Here is a 22,857-nt window from a genome sequence, read left to right on the forward strand (position 1 = left end):
AGCACGCCGACCCCGTGCCGCCGCGCGGCCGCGAACAGCGGCCGGCACGCGCGCTCCCCCAGGTACCACCCGTCGAAGCCCAGCCCGAGCGTCACGCGGCCATCGCCGGGGCCGAAGGGCGAGCGCGCGGCCAGCGAGGTGAAGGTCGAGAGCACCCACGGCGCGAGCGGGGAGGCGGACGGGGAGGCGGAGAAGGTGAGGTGGGGGTCCCAGCTGGCGATTTGGGGGATCGGGGTGAAGGCGTAGATGGAGCGGATGCCAGAGGTCAGGGTGGCGGAGATGGCGGTGGGGGCTGATGGGGGTTGTAAGCTCTGCGTTTTTGCTGGGAAGGTAGGTTGGTTTGTGTGTGTGGTGTTTTACTTACCAACTTCCGGAGAGGTCGTCATGTGTGCGTGGTCGAGGACGGTGGTGGTGCCGGCGTTGAGCAGCTCGAGGCAGCCGCCCAGCTGGCCCCAGTAGAAGTCGGAGAGGGTGTAGTTGGAGCTTTGGAAGTTGCCTTGTCCCCCGCCGGCACTGTCAGTTTGTGGTGCTGGGCGTTGGCTGCTGGCTTTTGACTGACCTGATGGCATGTACTCGAGGAACGTCTGGTCGGCGTGGCGGCCTTTGAGCTGGGTCTGCCAGACGTGCTGATGGCAGTCGATGAAGCCAGGGCTGACGATCTTGTCGGTGCAGTCGATTACCTCGCCGATGCCCTTCTCGGGAATGTTTGGCGCTATGCAGGAGATGGTGTTGCCGGCGATGAGGAGATCGGCCTTGGTTGGGACGACGTGATCGTCATCGTCGTGGATGAGGAGCGTGCCGCCCTTGAGCAAGATTGTTGAAGCCATATCATGAGATGGAGAAGACTGGGCCGTTTGTCTGGAATGGGAGAATAGGATTAACCGACAGTGGTGCTACGTCGCTTTTTCGTTTTATCTTGCTCTGGGATTGACTTCCTCTCCGCTGCGGCTTGTACTCAGGCGGACTTTAGACTTGTATACTGTTAAGTCCGGGTCTTTGCTTATTTTGCTCGGAATCTCGCTCTTGCGAGCTTCCACAGTACATATGGCATGGAAGCTCCACATGGGTCCCCGCTTCGCCGGTTAAGCCGCTAGACTGGACCAAGAAATGAGCGACGCCAAATTTTGTTGCCGAGTCTGGGCGTGAGGCTTGCCAACACCTCTGACATAGTAGTTGTGTGGGATGGCTGGGGAGTAAATGAAGTGGTTGCTCGATTGGTGATGGTTGCTTTTCAGGCCTAGTGGGTCGTCGGCCTTTCGCGCTTCGGATGCGCGAGCCCTTGGCGTTTCCAAGCTCTAGGCCTTGATGATGACAAGGAACAAAAATAGAGGGCCTGGACCTCCGTTTGCGGTGGCTAGGAGGAACACATCTATGGATGAATAGTAGTGTGGCTGCAATCGACACCGAACAACAATGACAGCACGTGACATGTGTCCGTATTCACTGCGAGCTAAGAGCACTATCAGCATACAGCACTACTCCGCAGTAAGCGCCTATTTAAGTTAGCCATGTGGAAACAACTAAGTTTTGCGTCCCCTGTGAAGAAATATGAAGGCGTGAATGAAGGGCGCTGCTGCGTTGATGAACCGCATCCAATATACAGGTGATTAGCTTGGTTAGAGATTGCTACCAAGCTTTGATGCAGCAATCCTGCCGCTTATCGTGTCCGCTAAGAGAGCTCTGAGTGGCTGACAGTGGCGTGGACAGGAAGCAGGGGGCTACTTGATGAGTGACGTCTGGCAGATTCGCCAGGTGCGCGGGGCGCGCCATCTCGCTTGACGCATCCACACAAGCGCACACGTGCGACCACTCTACTGCAACATTCGCTATTCCCAGCATCTTCGTCCCCTCATCAAGTTCAAGCTCGGTACCAAGCAAGCTGCACCCAGCATGCTACAAAAGCGAGTGCGCAAGCTCTGGATGCCTTGGCCAGCCATCCAGAGCGCGCTTTGTGAGCCGCCTCAACGCTGCCTAGCCCCGCCATGCCGCGCGACAACACGCTGGTCCTCATTCCTATGATTCTTTTCGCTCTAAGCTCTGCTGCTATGCAGGCTTCAACCCCCGGTGTCTCATCCTACATAGCATCAGCTGGCTTCCCTACGTCTGCCTTCTCCTCCTACTACCTGCCACCGTCGACGACGCAGGAACCTCAGCCCGCACTCTATGACCCGGTGTTGAACGTCACCTTCCCCCTCAACCTCACCAATCCGGACACAATCCCTGACCGAGTCATCGATCCTGTATCCTATCCGGACCCTGTCGCAAATCTAACTTCGGATGCAGTTGAAGCCCTTTTCAGTGCCATCCTCGCGAACATCTCCACCATCATCCATGGTAACGGAACTGCGACTAACTGCACGAAGTGCATCACCGCATTAGAAGCTGCGAAACCGGCTGCACTCTACGCTCCTTCCAAATGTCCTAATGCGATGGTTGGCCTCTGCAAAGAATACCAGCTCCATTCGGACAGCGCATGCGAAGAAGAATTCGCGGCCGACACCTTTGGCTCCATCTGGACCCAGGTTTTGAGGTTCGCCGACTTGAGCGGATCCGATGGCCGCTACATCTGCAACTCGTTAAGTAGCACTTTCTGTCCCGGGCAGAAGACTGCTCCACTGGACACGACCACATTGTTCCCGAAGCCGAAGCCGGCCAATGCCACGGCACCGAAGGCTAGCGGGAAGAGGGTCAAGGTGCTGCACATGTCAGACTTTCATCTTGATCCGCGCTATTCTGCCGGATCCGAGGCGAACTGCTCTACGAGCATGTGTTGCCGAACCGATGTGGAGAACTCAGCTCTCGGCTACAGCCAAATCTCGTTTCCTGCTCCTCTCTTTGGCGCTTACACATGCGACACACCGTACGACCTTGGTCTCGCAGCTCTACAAGCTGTTGCTCCTCTCACCGGTACGAGTAAGGACGAGCCTCTGGCTTGGACTATATACACTGGAGATCTGCTTTCGCATGACCCACAAACTCAATTGTCTCGGGCCTATACTGAATATACCGAGACAAGCGTCTATGGGATGCTGAAGAAGTATGTAACAGGCCCAGTCTTCGCGGCGTTGGGCAATCATGACAGCAATCCGGAAGCCATTGATTCTCCTCACAATCTTCCGGGCCCGCTCGGTCAGCAGCAGTCGTGGAACTACGACCATGTCGCAGGTTTGTGGCAGCACGAGGGCTGGATTGGTCCCGAGGAAGCCGCTGAAGCGCGTCTGCATTATGGCGCCTACAGTATCAAGAATCACTACGGCCTGCGCATCATCACCTTCAACACAGATTTCTGGTACAAGTCGAACTTTTTGACTCTGATCAACACGACTGACCCGGACAACTCTGGTATGTTCAAATGGATGATCGACGAGCTTCAAGCTGCCGAGGATGCAGGCGAGCGGGTGTGGATCGTAGGCCACGTCCTCTCCGGGTGGGACGGCACCAACCCTCTCCCGAACCCAACCGACCTGTTCTACCAGATCGTAGACCGCTACAGTCCACACGTTATCGCCAACGTCTTCTTCGGCCACACCCACGAGGATCAATTCATGGTCTACTACGCCAACAACGGTACCGTGCGTGACGCCGACCACGCTCTCACCTCCGGCTGGATTGGGCCTTCCGTCACGCCGCTCACAAACCTCAACTCCGGCTTCCGGCTGTACGAAGTTGACACCGGCACCTTTGATATCACTGATGCTTGGACCTTCGTCGCGAACGTTTCGGCCTTCCCGGACTTGAGCAGCACGGGGCCGACGTATGGCCTGGAGTACTCGACGAGGAATGCTTACGGCCCTGCTGCCGACTGGCCCGCAGAGGCGCCTCTCAACGCAACTTTCTGGCATCGCGTGACGGAAGCGATGGAGGCGAACCATACGCTTGTTAGCATCTTCAACACGTATCAAGGTAAGGGTAGCGTGATGAGCCCGAACTGTACAAGCGATGCGTGTGCGGAGGCAAAGATTTGCTACATGAGAAGTGGCAGCGTGGCGCTTGGAAGTCAATGTCCGCAAGGGTATGCTGACTGCTATTGCATGCTTTTGTGGTCTCGCCGCTAACTCCAGATACAGGTATGGCTCGGTGCAGAGTGCTTTCACTCCCTCTTCGTAAAGTGGTAACGTACGTTCCTCTATTAGTATTGACTCACAGCAGCAGTGGCTGTAGTCGAACTTTGGAATCCACTATGATGAGGACATTTACTTTAGGAGCTCGTCCTCATTGTGCAATATCTACATTCAAAGCCTCAACTTTCCACGTTTGGAAAAGTGCAATGTTTCTTCGACGAAAGTGCAAAACATAAGCTCTTGTGCAACCTACTGAAACATTACCTCAGCCTCCGCTGCTTATGTAAGGTCGTCGCGATAGGTTGCCACCCTTGTCTGTGGCTGTGGCTTACATATTAGTGTTCTTCGCGGCTGCGTGCTATGGGGCCCCACACCGCCACAACGTATTTCAACCCCTCTCGTTCCCCCAATCGTCCTCTGTACTCTCTCGGTCTTTCACTCTCCAGACTCCTTGTCTCAAGGTTCAACTTGCCGCCGATATTGTTTTACTTCCCGCGCAACAGGAATCAATATCGAGGAGCAGGGTTCTTAAGGCTGAAGGCTTGAATCCGGATGACCAAGCCCCCGCTCCATGGACCGCCCCCACTCGCGGTCACCACATCCGATTGGGGAAGGAGGAGGCGGCACGCGCCGGCGAGCCAAACAGCTGTCCCAACGTAACCTTCAGGTATTCCAAGCATCTGCTACCGCGGTACGCCTTCCAGCCTGATGAAAGTCAACGACTGGCTAACAATAGGTCTCAGTCTCACAGCTCGGCCAGCAGCAGGCACAATCCTGGCCAACCAGATTATTTCACCGGGCCACAGCATCGTAGCGCTTCGACTGTTCACGCTCTTCAGAGATTTACCCAGAGCGAGGCAAAGGAGGACCCATTCCCACTCTATGCCAAAGAAGCCCAAAATCCCGCCTATGATTTGAACCAACGCGAGCAGATTTCCGCGTCAGCCCATGGGAAGAGACGCGAAAGGGCCGTATCTGTTCCGCATGGCGACGCCCACGAAGCAGGCTTCAAACGCCATTGTTCCACATCTGCCGACACCGAGGCCAAGGATTTTGCCTGCCCGTACTACAAAATGTTCTCAAGACAATCTTTACCCTCAAGCACTTGCTCCCATGGATTTCCGACTTCGACTAGAGTAAAGTACGTGTACCCATGCAGGCTAGGGTTACCGGATATTCTGCTAACGTACATCACTCTTCCAGAGAACATCTCTTTAGAACGCATTCACTCGAGAAAGCTGGGAACAAGATGTCGACACATGCGAGAACGAAGTTCCGTAAGATGATGTTCGGTTCCGAAGAAGGGGAGCGTCTTGGCAGGAGATCCAAGAGGCACTCAACGGAAGCGGAGAAATGGACGGCCTTCTGGCGTATACTGTTTCCGTCCCAGGGACTCATCCCCTCACCATGTATGCACACTTCACGGCAAAGAAGTTATAGCTCTGCTGCTGACACGATCCCTCAGATCTCGACGACGATGCGTCAGCCACGGATCACCATAGCCAGCTTTCTAGCTTCCAGGCGCATCAGTACGCGACATTACCAGAGAAAACCCAGGAACGCTGCGCCGAGGTGATGGCTCGCTGCAACTACATCGATCAGCCCGGCGTGAGGGAACTCATCGACATGCTCCCCGAGCTGATGCGCGACGTCATGAAGGGCCAGGGCTCCACGTCTTCCCCAGACGGCGTGCGATCAGGGGTGGACGCATGCATGCCCGCTCCGACACAGTCTTTCCCACCAACGGATGCAAGATCGACAACAGCGGGTGGATATCCCTGCGAGACGCAAGACGCCGCCGCCGCAGCAGCAAGCACGTCGCAACAACAGCAGCAGCAGCAGCACAAATCCCAGCGCTCCGTCGCCGCCCGTCACGAGTACCCGCGGACGACAGTACCGCAGCCCGAGCACTTCAATTACGCCTACAAGATACCCGTCGGCACGACCACCACCACCACCACCACCACCGACCCGGGATACTTCTCCGCGGACGTCGAATCGCTGGGGTCCTCCCATCCCCAGCAGCACCACCCAGCTCCGGCGGAAGAAGACGATGCAGAGAACCATCACGGCGGCCGCCTGCACCCCAGCATGAAGCAGCAGCCGTCGTACCACGACCCCAGCAACTACCCCACGTACTACCCTTCCTGGGGCTGCTCCGGCGGCGCCATGGCATCGTGGATGCAGCAGCAGCAGCAGCCGAGCCACGTTGTTGGATCTTCGGCGCAGGCCGACCGCTCGCCGACGGACTTCGCCGGCGGTTGGGCGAACGACGGCGGACCGCTGTGTGCCGGGGCGGAATGGTTTGACGGGGAGGAGGAGGAGGAGTTCAACTTGGATGATTTTATTCATGCGTAGGGATCGCCGCTCCCCGCGGGTCGGGTGGTGGTTGGTGGTGGTGGGGAGATGCGCTGCTGGTGTTGACGGCGTTGCTGCGTATTTTGTTTACTGGAAGCGGATCTCTAGAACTCTTTTTTTTTCTCTCCCCTGTTTTCTCAAAGGGAGTTCCGGGTGGATATTGGATTGTAGAACAACTTTGGGGCAACTCGGCTCTCTCTTCCGATAGAGAAAGAAAAAAAGGAAAACTTCATACGTTAATTCCGCTACAAAACAGCGCGCAATGACGGAGGCCCCACCTGTTCGTCATCTTTTTCCTTTGATCATACATGAATCCAAGCTCTTCATCCATTGCTTCCCAATCAATCAACTCCACTCGTGCTCTACTCAATTTTTTCTTCCCCCTTCCTCCTTCCGCACCTATTCATACGTCCCAGGCAGCCCGGACTTCTCGCCGTGGCCCATGACGAACCACGGCTCCCAGATGGTGGTGGCGCCCTGGGTGGCGATGCCGTTGGCATAGGCTGGACGTTCGTAGTAGACGATGTCGGTGCCGGACGTTTCCATCTGCTCGCCCGTGCGGCCCGTCTCGTCATCGAGGTACACGTGGAAGCCTTTCAGGACCGTCTCCATGGGGGTAGGGCTACACAAAGATGTCAGTCAGCAAAAACACACACTCTCCCTCCCTCCCTCTCTCCCTTCCCCGAAAGAAAGAAGGAGAAAGAGACCAAGAAGAAGAAGAAGAATAAAAGAAAAAAACGCAACAGACGTACCACCCCTCAGGCACTGCCCTGGTCATCTCCTCAGGGATAATCGGCGTCGCAACCAAGCCCGGATGCACGACGTTAATAACGACGCCATCCTTCTCCTTCAACACGGGCGCGACCCCCCGCACAAACGTCACCACCGCCGCCTTCGCGCCGCAGTACTCCGGCACGACGGGATGCGGATGGAACGCGCCCACGCTGCCCGTCACAATGATCCTGCCCTTCACCCCGCCATCCCCCCGCTTCTCGTTAAACCGCATAAAATGCACCGCCAGCATCGTCCCATACACAACCCCCTTATAACACACATCCGTCGCCTCCAAATCCGGCTCCGCGGGCACATCATCCGCCGTACTACCCCCCCTCCCCTTCTCCGCTGTCAGAGCGTACACGCTGCTCTTGTCCGTGATCCCCGCGTTCGCGATCAGCACGTCGACGCGCCCCCATGCCGCGTGCACGGCGCGGAACAGCGCCGCTTGCGAGGCGTAGGAGGATACGTCGCAGGCGAAGAAGCGCGCGCGCGCGCCGGACGGGTCGAGAGAGGTGGCGACGAGGGCGCCGAGCTCGGCGCGGCGACCGGTGAGAGCGACGAGGTAGCCGCGCGAGAGGAGGCTGCGCGCGATGTCGACGCCGATGCCGGACTGGAGGGGTGGTTAGTGGGGGTGGGCAGCGGATGTGCGGCGACTCACTGTGGCGCCGGTGACGATGGCGACGCGGTCGTGGGTGGTGGTGGTGGTGGTCATTGTGGGAGGATGTGGGAGGACGTATGCTGTTGGGTCGAAGAGAGAAAGAGAGAGAGAGGGAGAGAGAAGAGTTGGAAGTAAAAACAGACAGCTCCGGAGCAAGCTCGTCGTCGACTAGCTTTATAAACACGAGATCAGACAACTGTCGGGCTCCATTTTACGTACTTGGACAGATCGTCCTTCGTTCAAGGCCACCCCTCAGTTCACCCCACCACCATCATGTTCCCCACTGCGAAGTCTGGGCCTTTCGTCGCCAATGGCGATGCCAATGTTGTAAAGTTAACGATACGCCGCGGGAATGGCCGGAGCATGGCGGGGTATGGCCAGTAGCTAACTGCAATGGCTAGCACGACGGCATGCGGGCGGTGCAGGATGCGAGAACAGGTATTGGTGCCCCGCGGAAGTCCGTTTTACCTACAACGCAGGCGAACCAATCAAACCCTTGAAACCGGACGAGGTGGGCGGTCGTCCCATGCAACCCCACCGGGATGCCAAACGGGCCGAGTCGTTGAGCTGGGCGGGCCCGACGGTCGGGTACGGCAGCAAAAGATTGACGCTAGTTCCTGATGATTAGTCCCTGCTTTTCAACTCGAGGCGTTGAAATCCGAGACCATGATTTACCCGTGCGAGCTTTGGAAAACACGCCTACTCGACGCTATCATTATTCCCACAAGGAAAATTGCGTACGGCTCCCAACCAATGCGGCGTGAGTCCCGATGTACCGTGGTCAAACGTGACTCTCTTTTTGGCTTGTTAAACCTACCAATCCCCATCTAATCATCCTAATCTACCTTGGAAGGCCTTCGCACTCATCATCATCAATTTAGGGTGGTCAACAAACAAGCATGTTTGCAAAGCTTTGATTGTTTTAACCAATTAATCAAACAAAGATCGCGGTTCCAGCTAAACCAATTAACCAAAGATCTTAAGGCGTGGTTATTTGCGAAATGATTATTTGATTGCTTTAGGGGGGGGAGGAGTGGAGCAGGTGGGTATTACCCAATCGGGACAAAACACCATAAAATCTTACGATAGTGGCCCGTGATATATGCTAAGCAAATAGGCAAAGATCTTTGCTTGTTTGCAAAGAATTCGCAATTAACCAAAGATTCCGACCCCCCGCCTACCAATCAACCAAAGATCGAACCCCATCTTTGTCTTTGTTTGTTTGTTAACCACCCTGAATTCATCATGGAAATCCGCCCAGCGCGCTCCTCAAGTCAACATGAATTTCCTCGACAAGCGCGATGGCGTCGTTCAAGAAGACATCGGATGAAAGATCAACTCTTGGACAAAGAAACATGGCAGACATGCCGGTCACTGAGTGGTGACGTCCGTAGTGATCTTGAAGTGGACAAGGGCGCCAACAGCGAATGCGCGTTCGTTTGGCCTCGCGGATATCTTGACCCCGACCACGGTTTCGTATATGCATCCTCCATGTAATTCGTTGGGCCAGTACAGTCGAAGTCGTACTCTTCGCACGAGAGATATGGTCGGTGCCGGCTCCGGATTCGTGTTCGAGGGAGGAGAAGGAGGGCGCGCGGCTTGCGATTGCTCCGAGCCCTGGCCAATCAGTGCCTTTGTCGCAATTGATAAGGAGATCTAGCGAGACCTACTGTGACGTCGAGGTAAGCAGATTCTGGGAGATTGGTACATCTTCAAACTTTGTTCGAGGGGAGACGATGATGTGGAAGTGTCGGGGTAGGCCGGAGCAGGGTTCTTGCGGTCAACTTGACACAAGCTGCGTGCATTTCTTCCGCTCCGACGTTGAGCCACCCTGATCAGAAGGCCATCGCTATGATGGAAAATGAGTTATACCAGTGTTGTGAGATGGGCGTTAGCTCGCTGGCGGTGCGGTGCGCATCAAAGCGACAAGGCGGCGAGGACAGCGGAAAGTAAAGATTGCGCACCAACGAACTTGTCCCGACCCAATGATGAATGTGGCCTGCGCGCTTAACAGCCATTCCAGCTAAGGATGGCTGCGTCTCGCAACTCTCCGTCCGTTGCGGTTCGTCAGCCCTGACCACGAACTGCCGCGACACATCGGCCTGCAGGCTACTGCCTTCAAGCTCATCACAATCCTACTCATGCGGAAATGTCCCAGCCACGTGAAATTCTGTATTGTCGTTTTTCGTACTTGATCTGGTCTTTTTCCCACTGTCGGTCGGGCATTGCGATGGTTCGAGGTGTTCGAGAAGATCGACCGTGAGAACGGACGAAGGCGGAGGCGCGTCGCATACGAGATTGGTGGCGGGTAAAGAGAAATCTAGAAGAATAGAGGCAAACGCCTGCTGTAGTGAACAGCGACATATCGGGTGTAGGAAGGATGACCCGCGGCGGTAGGTGTCATGGTGTTCGTGGATGCGACAGTTTCGGGCTGCCGCTACGCCGCCAGACGCCTACACCTACCTTCGCACGCAGAGCATCACCGGCACGGCAGCCGCCAAAAAGGGTCACCGGGCCACCTCGCGAACATTTCCACGCGCTGATACCGTGCCGCCGCCGGGGCGCTGCTCTCAACACCAACACCACACGAACCCCGAACAGCCCGCCCAACCGAACCGGAGCCGGCACATGCGAGCAACCCGGTAAGATCCATTGCCCCGAGCAACGCCCGATCGAGTGGTGTTTCCCGTTTCGACGAACCCTGCTATCCCAATGAGCCGACTTTCGCTTGAGGATTAATCGTCGCAGCAATCGAACCTCGAGTACCGCCCGTCCTCCCCCTTTCGAGCGGGACGCCAAGCTTGTCCAGCGCACTGGCGGCGCTGGCCTTTTGTCTCCGTCTGAATGCGACTTCTGCTTACGCCCGTCGCTCGTATGCGATATCCGAACACCCGCGCCGCACCGTTGACCTTGAAACACATCGGCGACCATCACTTCGTGCCGGCGAAGTAGCAAGTCGACTGTGAGATCACACTGGCAATCTGAGCAGCGGAGCATACAACGGAAGACCAAAATATGGGATAGGTATGAGGGAGCTGCGCATGGGGAAGCCACAGGGCGGCGGACAGGGTATGCGTTCTGACATCCTCTTCCGAGCGTCCGCGCACCCATGGGATACCCCGCAGATATTGGAAACATGGAGCTGAGCTTGTTAGGCTCTCCAACGGCAGCATCATGACGGTTGCGCAGCTAAAACACCTGGACCTGCGTGCACAATGATCTATGACCGACCGTTTCATGGCTGATGACCGTAGCGACCGTCTAACCCTAACCAACGCAACTCTTGATAAGCTGTGTGGACGATGTGCTACTATAAGCTCCCGAAGACATACCTTTATTAAACTCTGCAACTGGATGTAACTCCTCGGTCGTGCAAAGCGATGGCTATCGCCTGGTCGGAAGAAGATCTAATGCATCCAGACAGCCGCACCTCGATCAAAGCCACCAATGCAGTATTCGCATCGCTCCGCAACAATGTATGATTCCGCAAGTCGTATCAAAGGTACAACTACCATTTATCACGACGCTGCATAGCGCTTCACTAATGTATACCTTTGGGACGGCAGAGAGCGTGAATTTTCGAGCCGCGTCATTGGAATCACGCCATCAAAAGACTGCTGCTACCTTCTGCCTTGGGTCCTCTTTCACTACAGATGCTGCTCTACCCAGTTTCTCGCATACCTGGCTTAACACAGGGCGCGGACTGACGTTCCAGCGTTAACCCCGCCAGCAATTGCCACGCCTCGGAGCCGCCAAGCCGAAGGCCTTCCAGCCGTTGTTCAAGACAAGGGCATTGTTGCTATACAATGCAGGTGCCGGCGCATTGTTCGCGGTCTCGGATACTACAGCGGAGGTAACACAATCAAAATTCGCCGAGGGAATAGTATGCCCGAGCGATGCGTCTTCATTGGCAGCCAATGGCGTTATGTTGGGCGAGTACGCCTTCAGCAGCACCGCAGGCACGGCCGTCCCGCTCAGCGTAGGCTTCGCGGGCGTAGATTGGCGCTGAGGAGCATGCTGTCGGTCAACCTCGAATGCCGCCATATCGAACTGTGACCCGGCCTGAGAGGGCGGCGGTAGACGCAGGTCGCAGCCCACCTGCGTCGAGGCCACAGCAGAAAGAGCCAAGTAGCGGTAGGTCGTCAAGGCGCTTAGCAGGGCTCGCGATTGACCTGATTGACAAGCGCAATCGGGGTCCTAGGGTCCGATTACAATCAAAGGAGTGTTTTTAGGTTAATCAATCAATTGCCAAGGATTGCGCTTGGATTGATTGATAGATTGACAAGCGCTTGTCAATCTTTATGACGTCATACGTGCTGGCGATATTTGGCATCCATGATGGTGTTCAGTTTTACGGCTATAATATATAAGATAACTCTTCTCCTTTCCCGTAAGGTATACGGCTCGCGAAGATACTTTATAAAAGACACATTTGATACCCACTTACCCCCCTACCCCATCCCTCCGATTCATATCCCTTACGATGCTTGGCATGGTGTTGAGGTCCGTGCCATCCGCCGCCTTATCTACTACCGACTACCACTACTACTTGCTATACTTAGCACGGTGTTAGAATCAATTAAGGCGCTCTTTACCGCCGTTTTGATATTATACGAGGATATTATTACGCTTGCAATCGGATTGCTTGATAGATTGCAATCCGCTTGCCGCTTGCTGCGAGCCCTGGCGCCTAGTGAGCGGCAAAAAAGACAGCAATCCCGCGGCGGCGCGGTTGAGGAAGTGTAAGCATGGTTTCTGTGGGTACTTCTCTCCTTGTAAGCTACCAGGTCTTCGCCCGGCGTGTCTGGACCGCCGAATACTCGAAGATCAGCGACGGGCGCCAGCTACGGCCCGCGCCGCGCGGTACCTTACATGGTCAGTGGGTGGGCGGGTGGCCCGTCAGTGACGTCGAACTGCCTGTCCGGGAAGGCGCGCGTCCAACCAGCCCGCCGCTCGACAGCGCGTTGTTCGCGTCGCCCGCGCTCCGCCGGGCCCGTGCCACCATTTCCATCACTGCACCGCGGCCGACAGTGTTTACCTCTACCTGCCGCCGCCCACCCACCCTCTTCCACCTTCTCCCAAGACCTTTCACCCGATCGTCAAAAGCCCTTCAGCTTTCCGAACTGCTTCGACGGCCCCCAAGCTCTTCCAGATTCCCGCTCCGACTTGCCTTCCAGCTTCCCCTTCACCTTTGATATCCGCACCCCTTCAGCCCACTCTCCGACAACTCATCCCAGTGGGCTTCGCGACAACCACTTGCGCCAGCAACACCGGCACCCAAACAGGTCCACCCTCCAAAACCCTCTGAACAACCTGTAAGTTTCCATCTCTTCTTTGCCTTGCCTGTTCGCGACCATTCTCCCGCGCCTTATCTGCCATCTGCTACGAGGTCAGCCATGATGCTCAGCACAGTCACTGCAGCCCACTCACTGCAGCTTAACACAATTCCCACCCACCTCTTGACCCCTCGCCCGCAGAGTATAAGCACAATGTACAAGCACCAAGGCCTACATAAGACTGCGCCTTACCCCTCCGCTGCCGTTCTGTACCCTGCTCTCTACACCTACCCACTCCCCTGGGACCCTCCTACCTGGCCTCGTGCCGTGGGCTTCTACCTCTTTCCCACTGAGCTATTTACTGACACCATCCTAGCTCACCAACCTCTAACCCTTCACTGCACCACAACATGGCTCCACGCAGGAAGTCGGCTCGCATTGCGCAGAAGCCGGCGCAGCCGCAGTCCTCCTACCGATTGGACAGCAACAGCCTCGACTCTGACCTTGGCTCTCCCCCTCCCCTCTCCGACGACGGCGAGTCGGACGTATACACCTCGGATGCCCAGCATACCGACTCCGACTCTGATGACCACGGCCACGACCAGCTCGCCGGCAGCGTTGCCGACGACCTCGACCTGGGCGGCCGCGAGTCCACCAAGAAGCGTTCCAGATCTGCCCGCAACAAGCCTCTTGCTGGTTCTGCCGCCGATGATGCCGAGCTGGACAAGCGCAGCTGGGCGGAGAAACGGGCCGAGGAGAAGGCCCAACGCTACCCTTCCTTCCGCCACGCGGCGTGGGTGCTGGCGCACCCGCCGCGCAAGGCATTCAAGCGCGATGGCACGACGCTCGAGCGGTCGTGGATGAACCGGCGGCTGCCCTTCACGTTCAAAAACAATAACACGCGCATGAAGACCACCGACGGCATCGAGCTCTTCGCCAGGCGGCCGACCGTGGATGGGCCGGCGTCTCCCCCCAAGGCATCAAAGAAGGGCAAGAAGGCGACCGCGAGCAGGAGGTCGTCGACGGCCAACAACACCAAGAAATACGGCGACTGGGCCGACCCGCAGCACGGTGTCAACGAGCTCAACATGCCGCCAGACTTCCTCAAGTTCCTGTGGGACGACGGCATGCCGGGCGAGACGCCCAAGGAGCCGCTGACCATCGAAGACCGCCAGGTCGTCCGGTGCGATGAGAACTTTGGCCTTCACGACCATGCGAATGATGATACCGCCAACCCCGATGGCTTCACGTGTTGCGAGAGCCGCAAGTCGCATCTGGACTTGTTCATGAAGCAGCGACGCGAGGAGATGATCGCGGAGAAGCTGCAGGACGATGAGGCCAGGGCCCGCGAGCAGCAGCAGGAGCCGGAGCAGGGCAGCGGTGACGAGCAGCAGCAGAAGAGCGACAGTTCCGACGACGAAGAGTCGGACGACGGCGACGACGAAGACTCGGACGACGCCCGCTCCAACAAGAAGAAGAAGGCGGCCAAGGCCAAGAAGGCCGCAGCCCAGAAGGCCCGGCGCTCCAGCGCGCGCTGGGGGCCCTCTTTGCGCATCAAGGACAGCAAGGACGGCAACAGCGGCGGCGTCAGCATCAGCGACCGCGTGCTGCTGGGCGAGGTATACGACTGGGAGTCCCACGACTTCACCATCTGCGGCGCGTGTGACGACCAGCAGACCGCGCACATGGAGACCGAGTCGTCATCCAAGGCGCAGGATGGCCTCTTCCACGGCGCCATGACGCCCCTCTGCCAGACGTGCGCTCTGCACGCCGTCGACACGCTCGGCCACGGCTACAACGGCTGCCGCTGCGACTCAGAGCGCCGCTGCTTCGCCCACCGCGTCGCACACCTTGAGGAGCTGGCCGACGCGCGCGAGGCGTACGTCGGCGCGCACCAGCCCGAGGACCCGGCAGGTCACCCGGCGCTGCAGGGGCTGCACGACGAGGAGGATGGCGATGACGCCGACGATGGATACCCGCAGGTGTCCCCGGTCTGCCCTCACTGCAGGACCAACTTCCCGCCGCCCGTGCCCGCGCACTTCGCCTACGCCTGCATGCGCTGCGACGAGGAGGTCGTGCTGCCAGCCCCCGAGGACAACATGTGGCAGGGCGTCGGCGAGGAGCCGCAGGCGTTTGTCAAGAACTTGCCGCGCCCCGTCAAGGCTTCGCTGCACCTGCTCGAGCAGTCCTGGGACTGGAATGCCAACTGGGTCGAAGTCTTCAGGCGTTACACGGACAATCCGCTGCCCGAGGACGAGGAGGACGTTGACGACGACACCCTCACTGCCGAGGAGGAGCACCACCTCAACCTTGCCGGCGCCATGCACCCGGCTGTCGCCTCTGCCCCCGACACCTCCTCCACCTCCTCCACGCCGACCGCCAGTACTGCCTCCCTACAGACCGCCAACACGAAACGCAAGCGCGCTGCCGCCCCTGCCGCCGTCGAGTCCCCCTCGTCCGCCCCCAGCACCGACGATGATAACGACGAGCAGCACCAACGCGGCCTCAAGCATGCGCGTGTCGACTTCGCCCGGCAGCGCGTCACGTCGACGATGTACTCGGCCAGCAACAGCAACAGCGCCGAGGCGGGCTCGAACGGTGGTGATGAGGATGAAGAGGAGGACCTGGTGGAGTCGCAGGGGTCGCAATTTTGCGACGCAGACAACTCAATGTATAGCGACGCAGTCGACGACGAGTACGCTGACGATGATGAGGAGGTCTGAATGGGCTGCTGCGAACGACGGACTGGCTTTTTTTCCTGCTGGCTGGCTCTTGCGAATCGAACTTTCGACACTGGTGCCGGCCTTACGGCTTGCTTTCTTCTTTACCCTTCCCCCAATCGGCAACGGCGACGGCGACGGCGATGTTCTCGGCGCCACACCCTATGGTGATCAGCGGGCAGTCCAGTTGAACTCGCTGACGACGTGGCATGATACTGGTTTTGATTCTGGCTTTAGCGTTCTGCACTTTTTTTTGGCATGACTTGGCGAAAACTTTGGTAATGGCAGTGGACGGAAACCCTGCGTATTGGAGGAAACGGATCTGGGTTTTGAGCGTTTTTCCTGCGGGCAAGTTTGCGATTGGCGGTCTGGTTTCTTGGCTGTGTTATTATTATCAAAACGGGAGTTGCGTGAAAAAGCGGAGCGATTGACTCGGAGAGAGAAAACTAGAGATAGACAGACGCGACAAGAGCGCTCTGATGGCATAGACATAGAAAAATAGAAAACCACAAGAAAAAAAACACGAAGATGGCGCTGTTATTCGCGAACGTGATGTGAGGAGCGAAAGGCTTTCAGGTGCGCAGGATTCGAAAGGGAGATTGTGGCCGTGAATGATACCTAAACCATCTTTGCCATGGGCGTACACGTTTTGATATTTGGAAGGGAGACCAGCGCGTGTGTTTCCCACGAAGCAGGCGTTTAAGGTGTTCCGGCGTCGCGTACATCCATCTTGTATGACCCAACGCGCATGCTCTGTCGGTCATCTAGGGTCCGCAAGCTAGCATTCATGGCTTAACGGAGAAAGGGCCAGCTCTCAACGGATGATAAAAGAAAGTTGAAGACAGCGAAGCGTCTAGGGAGGACGTGTCGTCTGGGTTCGGAGAAATCGTCTCGCATGTGCACTTAGCGCATTTTGCGCAATCCAGCCAATCAAAGACAAGATATCCATCGCCCCATACACATTCCTTGATGCGGCTACGAAACACTCGACCGTTCGGCTTAAAGTGGTGAGAAGCTGTCTTAGAGCAGCCCATAACCTTGTTCGGCAGAACGAGAAGACTAAAGAGGGGAGCACAGTACTTTTTGACATCCCCATGCAACTGCTTCAAACCAGTTTGAGGGTGGAAGAAGGCTGCAATATCTAGAAGAGAAACCATTCTTTCGCATGCGTCGCCACTATGCAAGAGTGCCCAACGAGCACACAAGCGGCCTCATGTGGGCGCCACCAATCGATTCCAAGTGAATTCGTGAGACTCGTTGGCAATATTTACCCCCAACGCCAGCCCCACACCATCGTCCATGCAATTTCCAGACTCCAGAATGCCGCTCCAGTCCCCACAGACCAAAAAAGTGCGTACTCCAAACCCCAAGCAATACCCAAAACCCACAACAAACGGAGCCCCACGGACACCCTCACATCAAACGTCCATCGGCGAGAGGAACGTCCCATGCACCCTCAACTGCCTCTGAATCGCCAGAACCTCCTTTTCCCTTTCCCTCTCCCCCCTCCTCCTCCGCCGCTCTTCTTCCTCCTCCCCTTGTCCTCCCCCATCCTCCCCCTTCGCCATCGCAGCCTTCGCAGCCTTCTCCAAACACCCCACCGCAATCCCCTCCATCTTCCGACACACGCCCAGCATATTCCGCGCATCCCGACTATCCCCCCCAACCTCCTCGCACACCCCCGTCATGAACCCCAACGCGACCCGCATCCGTTTCAGATCCGCTTCACACTCGCTATTACTGCTACCACCACCGGCATCCCCAACCACCCGCCCGAACAAACTCACCAGCGCCGCCGCGCAGTAGTACAAAAGGTACCACCGCGTGCCCTTGGCGCCGGGAGGGTGGCGTTCCAGCAGCGCGACGGTGCGGCGCGCGGCGGTGGCGACGCATTGGCCCGGCGGGGGTAATGTCGTCGTTGACGTCGTCGTCAGTTCGTTGGCGGCGGCCCAGTCGTCGCTGCCGCCGCCCCCGATGATGTTGTTGTCATCGTTGATGCAGATCGCATGCCGGCGGTGCACGAGGCCGTACGCGAACCAATAGCAGAAATGTAAGACGAGAACACTACTATCGTAGGGCGGCGGGGGGAGGTTCGCCATCGCCATCCCCCTCGTCCCCGTCCCCATCCCCGTCCCCCTCGTCGTCGCCGTCGTAGGCGGATCCGGGCGCAGCTCCGCAGGCAACGAAACGCGCCAATCCTCGAGGTCCCGGTCGAGTTCTTCAACAGCGGCGACGACCTCGTTGCGCGGGCGCGCCCACGCCGCGTCCGAATACAGCCGCTTGTATATCGCGCTCTGCAGCTGCGCAAAGCGGGCGCGCGCGCGGAACAGGTTGAAGGCGCCGAAGTGGCCGGCCGGGGTCGGGTCGCGATCAAAGCCGGCGGGCGGGCGGGCGGAGGGGAGCGGGACGGATGTGTCGGTGTCGGATTGGACGGGGGCGCGGCCGGTGCGGAGGCTGAGTCTGTTGGTGTGAGGATGGAGGGAGGGAGGGAGGGGGAAAAGGCAGGCTTACTCTCGGTCGAAGATGTAGGCGATCCAGAAGACGCGGCGGCGCTGCTCCTTGTCGGTTTCGCTGGTGCGCGGGTCGTCGTCGGCGCAGTTGATGTGCAGGCCGATGCCCTGGGCGACGCGGATGGCCGTCGCGAGCATCATCGAGGGCATTTGGGAGTTGCAGGACGTGATGAGCAGGAATATCGTCTGAGAAGATGCGGATGTTAGCACGGCCGATGGAAGCGGATGATGCGAGACGACCGATTTACCATTCCGATGAGAGCCTGGACGCTGAGAAGATCGAAGTCTAGTGCGGGGAGCTCGCTCTGGATGGCCATGGCGTTCTTCATGTACTTCCACGCCTCCTTTTCCTGCTCTTGGGGGATGAATGTGCCTCTCATGCGCGAGATGTGGCCGAGGGCCAGCACCGTGTTGATGCTCGCCAACCACCCGGCCGACTCGCTTGCGCCGGAAGCATTCTCGTATAGCTGTTTCATGAAAGTCTCCTCGTGGTACAAGGGAAGCAGGTGGTTGACCCCAGCGAAGAAGTCGGCGACCAGAGACAAGACGTCCTCCATGGGCGGGAGGTGGGCGTACTGGCTGAAGCGACGGGCTTGCGGCTGGTTTCCTCGAGTGCTGTTGATCGACACCGGAGGCCCAAGGCTGCGAGTCACGACGTCCTCTATGATGTCGTTGATCCATCGGGGCCGTCGCGTTTGCCAGATTGCATGCTTCCAGAAGTCTTGAACATTTCAGCATAGAATCAGCAGACACGCCGCTTGGGGAGACTCACCTTGGCTCTTGTCGCTACCCGTTCTAGGCGGGCTTGAGGCTGCCCCTTGGCCTGCTTCGGCAAGGAGGGCATCGATGTCGACATCATAGTCGATATGGCCAGTGGCATCGGGAGCGGCCCGCCTACCCTCCAAGATGCCCGACGCCTTGACGAGAGACTCGATGCGATCCAGACGATTTTCCAGCGCCCTTACATACTCCTCTCTATAAGATTTGGAACGTGGGGCAGAAAGTTAGCGATGGAATGATGAACCGACGTCGGGTAACTCCAACATCCGGCATCCGAACGGGCACAGCCAGCCACGTGGCGGACCAGAACCACCAACAACGGGGAGCTTACCTCTTTTTCGGTTTCTGCGCCTTCTCCACCGCGGCGAAGACGCAATTCAGGGCCCGTTTGCGGCAAGTCCCGCACGAAGGCGTCGCGCCATCGCATTTGATCTTCATCCGGCGACATCGTTCGCACGCCTACTTACACACGCGAAGAGTCAGCGAAAAACCCAACGAATCAAAACACTCAGCCCGAGGGAAGAAGCGGAAGAGGATGGTTTCATATTGAGGCGATGATGCAGAAAAAAAAAAAGGTAAACGGCATCAAGGGGAAGAAGAGCGCGCGAACCTTCCCACGCGCCGTCCTCTTCGAATGGGCAGAGGCGGGCGACGATCTGATCCGAACCGAAGACGATCCAACGCCGGCGGCGGCAGCAGCGGCTGCGCTCTGCGGCGGGAGGATCATGTTGCTGCCGTGCTCATCTCCCGCAGCCGAGGCGGCGAAGAAGAAGGATTCGTCGAACGAGGAGCGGCTGCTGCCGCCGCCACTCCCGCCATCAAGCTCGGAGAGATCCATCCACGGCGAGGAAGAGGCTGACTGGAAGAGGCTACCCAGCAGCGGAAACGCGGGGGTGTGGGGGCCGAGGACGGACGGCGAATGAAGTCGCGGCTGATCGATCCGCCTTCGGAGGATCGCAACGGAGTGGTAACGCACAAGGCTTCCTCTGGCAACGAGGAGAGTCGCGAACAACCCCCCGGATCCTGATTCAGTCCTTTTTTTCGCCAAGGGGAGGCAAGAGGGCGTTGCGGGCGGGTCAGCGGGCGCTAGAGCCACATGTGACGGGCGTCCTGCATGATTCACTTGGGCATGTCTGCTTGGCCGCATGCGGTTTAGTGGGCCGTCGTTAAACCATCGTCTTATCCGCACCGCTGTGACTTCACTTCAACAAGTCTCTTTTCATTTCTTCGCTATCCCACCGTCAACAAGATGCTGCCATAATCCAAGATGTTGCCATCATCCAAGACGATCCGCTACATCTCTCGATATCTTGATCCGTAATCCACATGTTACCGTGAATTTTCACCATCCTAGTCCATGTTCATCGCATCATCCTCGTCGCCATCCTCGTCGCGATTCTCGTAGCCGTGCTTGTCGCCATTCTTGTCGCCATTGTCGTCGCGATGCTCGTAGCCGTCGTTGTCGTGATTCTCGTCACCATCCTCGTCGCGGTTCTCATCTTCCTTTTCCTTCTCATTTCCCTTTTCCGTGTCCATGTCCATGTCCATGTCCATCTCCGCCAACGGCTCCAGCAAACCCGGGAACCACGTCGGCACCACGCCCGCGGGCAGCACAAACACCTTCAGGCAAACATAGCACGACCACGCGCACGGCACACCCGTCGTCGCCTTGTTGTGAAAGCACCGCGCGCAAGCCGGGCGAAGGCCGCCACCATCAACAACCGGCGTCTGTGTCTGCTTCTGCTTCTCGCCGTCGACACAGTCCTCCTTCTCCGCAGCAGCAGGAACAGCAGGAACATCAGGAACATAACCGGGCAATGCGCGGAGAAGGTCAGCGTAATACTTGTCATCAACAGGCTCCTGCGCCTGCATCTGCTGCTGCTCGCCGTCGACACAGTCCTCATTCTCCTTCTCCTTCTCCTCCTCTTCCTCTGCAGCAGGAGCAGGAACAAGTTGAGTAGCATCAACACCGCCAGGCAACGGGCCGTGCAGAACGTCAGCCTTCTTGATGTTCGCATCCAGCCACTCATCGCGCTGGAGAACGGACTCGTCCATAGCCGCAAGGTGAGCGCGGCGGTGCTGGAAGCAGCGAGGCACGGCCCAACCGCAGTTGCACAGCTTCTCCTCCGCCTCCTCGCCTCCCTCCCGGGCGATGCCACAGCACTGCAGCATGCACCCGTCGCAGAGGCGATGGAGGAAAGCGCCGCGGACCATGCCAACGAGGCGATCCTCGCCACGGAGCTCGAGCGCGGCGTCGTGCGTCCCGATGCAAGCCTGGCACATCTTGTACGGGCCAGTCGATACGTTGCGGGAGCCGTCGAAGTAGTTTTCCTGCGGGCAGTCGACGCACGTCAGCGTGAGGGTGCCGGGGGGCGCGTGGTCCTTGAGGCTGTGGCTCTCGTCGCAGCGAATCGCCTGGCGGCGCGCGATCTCCAATGGCATGGCGGGCCGGGTCGCGACGTCCGCGCTCGTCATGCTAGCCCACATCTCCTCGCTAACGTTGAGCCTTTCGCGGCCCATGACGTTGACCGGCGAGCTGACCTTGATGATGATCTTGTCGTCGCGGAAGTGCGCGGGGAACATTTGGCGCAGGAACGATCGGACTAGCTTGCATGGCAGGAAGGCCGTGTCGGGAGGGTGTGCAATAGCGTAGGCGATGCGGCGCATCTCGATGAGGGTTTCGACTGGCATTGTGGCGCGGACCTCGGCCATGGCGGCCTCGTAGCTTTCGTCCGTCTCGCCCTTGCGCTTTCGGCGGGGGTGGACGGGGATGATGATCGGCCTAGCAGCTTGATTGAAGGGCGTGGCTTCTGCTGTCGGGGTGCCGTCGGGAGTCGCCATCTCGTCGAACTTCCTCTTGTTGTTGGGCGCCTCCGTCTGCGTTTGCGTCTGCTGCTTCGGGAGAGCAGCGGCGGTCCAGACCTGCTGTCCGAATGGGTTGGTGTGTGAAGCGTAGAGGCTCTGCGGGTGAGGCGAGCTAACGAGGTCACTGCTCTCACGAGGGGACGAGTCGGCGACACTGTTCTGCAGGTGAGGCGGAGCGACGACGAGACTGTTCTGCTGGTGAAGCGGATACTCCGCAGTCGCACCGCGCATCCGGCGCTGGTGGTAGTGCGGCGAGGGCCCAGCGGGCTCGAAGATCGGAATGTTGACTTCCGGACCAGGAGGCGGGTCGCTCATGCTGTTGTCCCTCCTCACGTCTGCGCAGCTGATCAGCTTCTGCAGAATGTCGTCGTCCGGGCTAGACATGGCGGGTGAATGGGGAAAGTAAGGTTGGAGGGGAAAGGATGGTTGGGCAGAAGGATACAAAATGACGCGGGCGAGTTGTGAATGCGCGGTGGTGAGGTTGACGAGCGCGCTCGAGCTGTTTCTAAATTAGGCAGGAAGGCACAGCGCGTTTGGAGCTCACACACACACACACACACGAGAAATTGGCCAACCCGTATAATCCTGTAGGCAGTTGAATCCAATGTCCGGACGTAGATGTGAGTTCTCAATGCGCACAAATGCGTCTGGATAATGGATTCAAGTGCCCATGTAGCAAGGATTCCATTTCAAATCAGTGTTTAGCTACGATATGAAGAAACGACCTGGATTCAAGTGCCCATGTAGCAAGGATTTCATTTCCAATCAGTGGTTAGCTACGACATGAAGAGACGACCAGCGCGGTCCAACTAACTACTTCTTGCTTCCATGCCACTTCCTAATACTGAACCG

General features: G+C 57.9%; 7 protein-coding genes across 7 annotated transcripts; 3 read left to right on the forward strand and 4 right to left on the reverse strand.

Annotated features, from left to right (window-relative positions):
* Positions 1–356: 356 nt before the first annotated feature.
* Positions 357–827, reverse strand: SLS55_000235 (uncharacterized protein; the record flags this gene model as incomplete). The annotated part of the gene is made up of 2 exons (XM_066771749.1): positions 357–496; positions 560–827. 2 exons carry the CDS (start codon positions 825–827, stop codon positions 357–359), a joined length of 408 nt encoding a protein of 135 aa, XP_066637028.1.
* Positions 828–1,982: 1,155 nt separating this feature from the next.
* On the forward strand, positions 1,983–4,107 carry SLS55_000236 (uncharacterized protein; the record flags this gene model as incomplete). The annotated part of the gene is made up of 2 exons (XM_066771750.1): positions 1,983–4,012; positions 4,068–4,107. The coding sequence occupies 2 exons, from the start codon at positions 1,983–1,985 to the stop codon at positions 4,105–4,107; spliced, it is 2,070 nt and encodes a 689-aa protein (XP_066637029.1).
* Positions 4,108–5,538: 1,431 nt separating this feature from the next.
* On the forward strand, positions 5,539–6,419 carry SLS55_000237 (uncharacterized protein; the record flags this gene model as incomplete). Its single annotated transcript, XM_066771751.1, has 2 exons — positions 5,539–5,542; positions 5,608–6,419. 2 exons carry the CDS (start codon positions 5,539–5,541, stop codon positions 6,417–6,419), a joined length of 816 nt encoding a protein of 271 aa, XP_066637030.1.
* A 399-nt stretch (positions 6,420–6,818) lies between these two features.
* On the reverse strand, positions 6,819–7,197 carry SLS55_000238 (uncharacterized protein; the record flags this gene model as incomplete). The annotated part of the gene is made up of 2 exons (XM_066771752.1): positions 6,819–7,041; positions 7,172–7,197. 2 exons carry the CDS (start codon positions 7,195–7,197, stop codon positions 6,819–6,821), a joined length of 249 nt encoding a protein of 82 aa, XP_066637031.1.
* A 6,343-nt stretch (positions 7,198–13,540) lies between these two features.
* Positions 13,541–15,853, forward strand: SLS55_000239 (uncharacterized protein; the record flags this gene model as incomplete). The annotated part of the gene is made up of 1 exon (XM_066771753.1): positions 13,541–15,853. The coding sequence occupies one exon, from the start codon at positions 13,541–13,543 to the stop codon at positions 15,851–15,853; it is 2,313 nt and encodes a 770-aa protein (XP_066637032.1).
* Positions 15,854–18,357: 2,504 nt separating this feature from the next.
* SLS55_000240 (uncharacterized protein) lies at positions 18,358–19,978 on the reverse strand (the record flags this gene model as incomplete). Its single annotated transcript, XM_066771754.1, has 4 exons — positions 18,358–18,546; positions 18,609–19,081; positions 19,133–19,335; positions 19,722–19,978. 4 exons carry the CDS (start codon positions 19,976–19,978, stop codon positions 18,358–18,360), a joined length of 1,122 nt encoding a protein of 373 aa, XP_066637033.1.
* A 512-nt stretch (positions 19,979–20,490) lies between these two features.
* Positions 20,491–22,790, reverse strand: SLS55_000241 (uncharacterized protein; the record flags this gene model as incomplete). The annotated part of the gene is made up of 2 exons (XM_066771755.1): positions 20,491–22,381; positions 22,786–22,790. The coding sequence occupies 2 exons, from the start codon at positions 22,788–22,790 to the stop codon at positions 20,491–20,493; spliced, it is 1,896 nt and encodes a 631-aa protein (XP_066637034.1).
* Positions 22,791–22,857: the final 67 nt, after the last annotated feature.

This window comes from Diplodia seriata (genome assembly GCF_021436955.1).
Source record: "Diplodia seriata strain FDS-637 chromosome Unknown scaffold_1, whole genome shotgun sequence".
Classification (NCBI taxonomy): domain Eukaryota; kingdom Fungi; phylum Ascomycota; class Dothideomycetes; order Botryosphaeriales; family Botryosphaeriaceae; genus Diplodia; species Diplodia seriata.